At 37.6% G+C, this 7,114-nt stretch overlaps 1 protein-coding gene across 1 annotated transcript in view; it reads right to left on the bottom strand.

The window, feature by feature from the left end:
• Nucleotides 1-3,535: 3,535 nt before the first annotated feature.
• The window catches only part of LOC23687653 (polyhomeotic-proximal chromatin protein), a 34,349-nt gene continuing 30,770 nt past the window's right edge, over nt 3,536-7,114 (bottom strand). The window contains exon 4 of the mRNA XM_021848755.1: nt 3,536-4,887. Coding sequence (XP_021704447.1) covers nt 4,193-4,887 — 695 coding nt within the window. The 3' untranslated portion in view covers nt 3,536-4,192. The remainder of the gene's footprint in view (nt 4,888-7,114) is intronic.

Raw genomic sequence — 7,114 nt, 5'->3', positions numbered from 1 at the left:
CATAACCAGTGATCTCCAGATGGTTTATGAACGACATTGATGCCCATATACCGTTTTGTCTCAAATTCCGAACAGACTCATATTCCGAACACTCAGTTTTTGTATGGCGATTTGGTTGAAATGTTTCGCTGAAATATGTCACCAAATAACAAGGAAATGGCAGTCAACTGCAATTCAATTTTAACGTCTCCAATATAATTTATACCGCAGGAGTAGTGTTGATTCTCTAGTTTGAGACCAGTAGAACAAGCTCAGTTTATTTTATTTGCCAAATTATTCATTTGAATACGATTTATTCATGCTGTTCGGAATTTGAATCAAGGTGTTCGGAATATGAGACAGAATGAACACAGTGTTCGGCATTTGAATCAAAATGTTGTTCCATACTTTTAAGTAAAAACAATACTAAAACTATTAAAATCAACATTATTATTGGTACACCCAACAGCTAACAGGTAGACTTTGCGAAGAAATTAAAACTTACACAAATATCAGCTAATTTATGCCAATCAGATACATTTGAAGTCCCTGTTTGCCTTAAGTGTTCGGAATATGAGTCAAAACGGTACCCTCTTGAAAATATATCCTGTCAAGTTTTGAGTGCAGAGACCGTGTATAAGAACTCTTTTGAGTATAGGCCTCTAGAACCACAATCGTAACGAGTGATTTTCCGGAAGATTATGACCAAACGCACTCATTCCTTGGATTGTATCACTGCGGAACACGTTGTCTCAAGCACCAAAATACCGCTGTTCGCGGTTGCTGAACACATTGCCGTTTTTTAAAAAAATATCTTAGCACATTTGGTTTTCGAGATATAAAAATGTCAAATTTGACTATTCCAGCCAGCTGGTATGGCAATCTAATTGCTAAATTTACCACAGAATTAAAACTTAATGTATATAACAATATATATTTATAAAGTTTATAATACTTTCTATGCTCAAAAGTTATTTTTTGATGGTTTCGAAAAGTTTTGTATTTTGTCATTATAAGAGAAACGAAGAATTTAGTATGTTGACTGCAAGTATGTTTAATCTAAATTTAATCGTGCAATTTAAAACAAATTATACCTGAAATGAAAGTTTAAGTCCTGTTTTGCATGCTTGGTGGATTAGATCACAAAAAAGTTTGATAAATCATACCTTAAATTTCATGTAAATATCAATGAGACAAGTGTGTTATACAACTTTGGCGACCTGTTGCTAAAAAATGTGACGTGCTGCAAAATTTCTGAAACGGAATCAGAATCTGCGACCCGAAATCTACTAGAGACACATAATTTGATCCTTGAGACACGCAAAAATTTTATTTTTGCTACGCGGTGTGTCCTATCAAGGTTATTGCACAACTATTTTTCAAGGTTGTTCAAGAACTACATGGAATACAGATCATACTCTTACAGAAGTAATTAGTGGACAATTCATCGAATTCCATCACCCCGAATGCGATTTCCCCGAATTTACAATTATCTTGAAATGATTATATTGATGACATTTACCAATGATATTGAAATTCGGGATGATGGGTCGTTCGGGGATTTGGAATCCGGGGTAATGGTGTACGGATTAATGGCAATCGAGGTAATGAGATTCGGGGTAATACACACTTAAACAGACCATCAGTGTTCGGTAAAATAAATTACCGGAATAAATCGGTGATCAAGAAATTTACAGATTAATCGGTATTTCCTAGCCCGATTACCGACATCTGTGAATTAATTACCGCTACGTCAGCGATTTCTAACACGTTTAACGAACACGGTGATATATTTTACCGATCAGTCTGTAAATCAGCTAAATCACCAAAGTCGGTGAAATTATTTACTGACGTTCGGTGAATATACTCGTTGATTACCGAGTTCGGTAAACTGGCAGAAAGAAATGTCAAATCCGCCATATTACTCTTGCGAGCTCTTGTGTTTAAGGAAAATGTGTCTGTTTCATAATAATTCGAATGCTGATGGTGTTTGTACGTCATTTACGAAGAAAATAATGTGCAAAACACAAGCGGCCATGTAGTCAGGTAAGGTAAGAGAAATAAAATCAGTCTCCTTCTTCACATAAACACAACATTATGTTTCAGGTGGTAAGCAGATGGGTGGTTTTAGTTCTGGATTGCTACGGGAGCATCAACAGAATCAACGACAAGCAACCAACTGAGCGGTTATGGAACCTGAGAGGCGGAATAAGCGAATTTTTGATCAGTGACATCAAGAGAGATACGAAAATAAAATAGAAACCTTGATACTTTCATGTTTTTCATTCTAAATGAGCATGTAGAACCAGATTGGAAAAAAAAAATCTCTTGGTAATATTTGATAATGAAAATACAGTTTTTCGGTAAAACGTATTACAAACCACACACCTTTTTCGGTGAATGTTACCGATTAGTCAGTAAATTTGACAGCTGCCGCTCCTACTCCAGTTTACAGACGTTTCGGTAATTTTTTCGTTTACCGAATCAATTACCGACCGCTCAGCTGTTGAGATTTCGGTAAACGAATTACCGAAGTCGGTAATTTGTTCTAAGTGTGTAGGGTAGAATCTTTGCCAGATACGCGTGTTTAGACTCGTGTACTAGTACACGACATTGAAGACGGCCTTACAGTTGAGATCAGAATTATTCTGCTAATACCTTCAGTTCTATGATATCGCGACTGTAATGACAGCGGCCTAAGTTGAGTCAGAAGTTCACGGGACCTTTGTGCAATTAAATGAAAGAAAAACACATATTTTAAAAATATTTTTTTTGTAAACTTGGCCGTTTATAGTTACTCCATTGATGAAAACCTATGTTTTTTCCATAACTGGAAAACATCTACTTGTAAATGAATATTTGCGATCATTCAGACTATGTTTGGGTTTTAACATAAGTGTGCAGAATTCTCTTACGTCTTTCACGTTCCATCTTCAATAAATTTTGCAAATGTGTATGAATTTCCATGAAATGTTTCCCCTGACAAATGGACAATCCCTCAATAAATAAACTTATCACTAACCGAAGGTTGTAGGCAGCCCAGTGAGAAATTGGACAAGATTCATAATTCCTAAATGTTGTTTAATCTAGTTTTTAAATGAACGAGTCTCGCTCTTCCCTTCAACATTCTGTAATATCCTGTAACACTTATGTAAGGTTCTAAAGTTATCTGAATTTTTCATAGATATGGGTTCAATATGTCGTTCCTTTTTACTCCCTTGCTTTTGTAAACATGCGGCCAGGATAGTTCTCAACTATTGTAGGATACATAAAACCTGTCTGTCCGATACACACGGAGTCCTATATTTCCCCACATGGGATATATAGTACTAATATGGAACTGTTCAACGACTTATAAGCTTTGCCAGTCTCGCAACACCATCACCAGCTTGAAACGTTAAGTGCTTGGGGATGACTTGATAGGCCCTTGATTGTAAATTTCTGGCTTTGGCAACAGACCAGAAAGAAGCAGCCCCAACATAAAACTAAACTGAGTTTCTTGCATCTCTTGTCAATGCTAATGCTTGTTTCGGAATTAAAACATGACGAACATAAATGAATTTAAAAGTTTTATTTTCACGTGTGATACTAGTTAGAGTAGGATCAATTATTCGTAATTCTATTATTGAATTCCTTGTTATGTTACAATGCGATTGCTTCGGTAAAGCATTATTCATCTCATCATTCGTTATCAAAAATTTGGCAAAAGTTTTGCGTAGAAGTCATCTTACTGATTTTGAAAGAGCTTTCCGTTTATGTGGATTCAGTTTAAGGAAACAGTGTTTTGATTCTTTTTTTACTTCTACTGAGCTACTACTTGACGAACTAATCTGGAAAAGTATAAGAATCTATGTATGTACACTTTTTAATGACATTGTTAAGAATTTTCATATATTATACGAACATAAGTTTATACACTAAAATGAGATTTTTCTAAATTATTATAAAATAAATTATTGTAGTAAACGACAAACTTGTAGTTCACCGAAGAAAACTAATTAATGGGGTCAATTGTAATACCATATTGTGAATCGGATAGATCAGATACTTAATTGTAAACAACGAATAACTATTTACAGAGTCTAACATATACAGTTGAGGATGAATAAAACTAAATAAAGAAGTCTCTTGTGAAACAATGAACCGCGAACCGCGTCTGGGGGATGAGGGTGGATTTCAAATCACATTTCTCCTGGAGAAAAACTCAGCTTCTTTAGGATTGCTGTTGCTGTCCTTCGGCAGTAACACTCGCGATCATGGAGTGGATTTTGGCAACGATCTTCAGTGCCGGTCCCAGCTTCATGCCCATCGTGTTGACCAGATGGTTCTCCTTCAGTAGCAGCAGCGCTTGGCCATCGATTTCGTGGATGGCGAAATCTTCCGCATAGTCGCTACAACCGGGGAGGTTCTTGATGAAATCGCACACTTCCTGAACCGACCACTTGACAATGACCGGGCTCTCCTCGGGTGTGATGGCGGGAATCACCGGAATCGTTGCCGTTCCCGTTTCCATAGGCGTGGCCGCCGCAAACTGCGCCGGATGATGCGACGTGGACTGATCCATCGAATCCATTCGCTCCAGTTTGATGTTGGAGGGTGCCACCGGATTGACGGTGGTCGTAACGGACGAGGAATGGTCCAATCCGTTTCCGGTGCTGGTCGGATGGGCTTCGTGTGCACTACCATTGTGAGATGGAGACGTAACTTGGTCCGTGGAGTTTTGCTTGGCTGCCCGGGCACAGTCGACGCTGCAGAACCGCTTGCGCTTCATCTTGCTGCGGTGCTCCGGTTTGCCGCAAATTTCGCAGTTGCCCATTTCGGCACCGGCGAGGTTTGGTTGGGAGGATGGGACCTGTTGCCCGTTGTTCGGGGAAATGGGCGAGGTGGAATCGGTGATGGCGCGTTTTTCTGGAAAAGATGGGAAATGAAGAAGTGTTGATTAGTTAAGTGTAGATCATTAACAACAAATATGGGAATATTGATATGGTTGTCTATAGTTGAACACTAACATCTGAAAAAAAAACAATACGACTTTATCGGAAAATCAGTGCTATTGAATGCGAAGTTCTATAAAGTATCTTACTTAAGTAAAATGAGCTTGACACCAAGCTAGTGACCAATCGATTGAGTTTTCAGCTTAAACGGGTGTTTGGTTCTCCAGATCCATGCTCTGGAAAATTTGAAGTTTGGCTTCGATTCATCTTCAACTTAAGGAAATCTTAAAGGATTATTTAGACAAATTGCTCAGATAACTGAAAAATAAAAAGAAATCCCTAGAAAATATGAACTGCAGGAGTAATCCTTGAAAAAAATGCAAGAGAAGTTCATACCGAGTTATTTCTGAATTTATTAAGGAATTCCTGGAGGAATATTTAATATATTTCCTCGAAAATTCTTTACATGGGTTTTTGGAGCAATTGCTGAGTGTAATAGAGGATGGATTTATTTTGAAATGCATGTAAGGATAACCAAAAAAATCGGAGGAATTCTCGTAGATCTACCAGGAAATTTATCTAAACGAAACTCTTCAAAAACTGTGACATACAGATTTTTTTCTTCCGTGAAAATCCACAAAGGGCTCATGTAGGAATCTTTGGAAGACCTCCTATAGTAATAACTAAGGAAATCGGTGAAAGAATCAGTCAAAAATATCTGGAGTAAATCCTGAGATAGCCTTGTTTGAGGAAGAAGCGTTGAAGTGCTCAATGATTTTCTAGAGCATATTCGTCCAAGCATCTCTTAAACACGACTGGATGAATTTCTGGGAAAATTGGTGGAAGAATCATCTTAGGAATTTATGGAAGGCTGGAGGAGTCCCAAAAATATGCCAGAAAAAAAAACTTTAAAAAAGTTACTTGAAGAATTCTTTAAGCTTTTCCTCGAGAAATCTGAGCAGAAATTCCTGAAGGACCTGTGAAATAGTCGCATAATAGCTTCTGAACTGCAGGGAATCGTAAGTCAGTCCCATCTGTAAAAAGTAGGCCTTGATAAAATGGACTGAGAAGCTTACCAACTCATTTTCCATACAAATTTACAAGTAGTCCCAAAAGACAAACATGTTTGAATCCTAATAAAATTTTCCCAATTTGCTTTTCACTCTAAAAAAATATAAAGATGGCCAAATCATGCTTCATTTTTGTGTAACAAGCTGCGGATATCAGTAGTGGGATGCGGTTCAGTGTTGTAAGCAATCACGGTAGTCGACACGTTTCGCTGATATTCGTCAGCGCTTCCCTTAAAAATTCTCAACACGAGCGATCAAACGAATGTCGAAAAGAAAAATGTCAATTGAATGCCACTGACCATGATAGCATCGCTAGGAAACGTTATGGTTTTGTTTGTTTCTGTTCTGCTTGTACTGTATGTGTGTCACCTTCGAAATAACAGCCAAGATCAAACTATTCATGTTGTTTATGATCCGATGTCTGAATTCTATGCAAAATTATGATTTATGCAAATGTCATCGTATCAGACGATATTCAATTGACACTTGTTTGTGTTTGTTGACGTTCATTCTAAAGCTTGTACCGTGACTGGTGACCATGGCAACGAAACGACCGTCGCGCAAAGTGTCGAATGTTTATAGCACTGATGCGGTTACTTTTCTTTATGGGACAATTTGACTTGGATTTTTTTCCTACCTCGAGGTCATTTATGGGGTCAAGGGGACCCCCCTTTGACCCCATAAATGACCTCGTGATAGGAAGAAAGTCAAATGGTCAATGCCTGTGACTACTGTCTACATAAATTTCATTTTTTTTTTGCAAGAAAAATAGACCACACGAAGGGGGGAGAGGTGCTTGAAATACATGAAAAGGATCACGTGGTTAATGGATAGCCCCCAAGTAGAATAAAGAAATATGTGAGGTTACAGACCAATTTGGATAAAATATATAATTAATGTAAATTAACTTAGAATCGTTGCAGAATCACATATTGATTATGAATCTATCAACCCTTGCGATCGCTCGATTCAATACTTAGATTACATCGTCATTTTAATCAAGTAAGTAATTCATCTTTGTTGGTGCAAACAATTGAGAGTGCGGGTTAGATCGACACCCTGTTGGGGTAAAACCAACACATGCACTTTGGGTAAAATTTAAACGTTGTAAACATCAACATCGCATGGAAT

Source organism: Aedes aegypti, chromosome 3, assembly GCF_002204515.2.
Source record: "Aedes aegypti strain LVP_AGWG chromosome 3, AaegL5.0 Primary Assembly, whole genome shotgun sequence".
NCBI classification, from domain to species: domain Eukaryota; kingdom Metazoa; phylum Arthropoda; class Insecta; order Diptera; family Culicidae; genus Aedes; species Aedes aegypti.
Note: the sequence above shows the minus strand (reverse complement) of the source record. Positions and strands in the feature narration are given on the sequence as shown.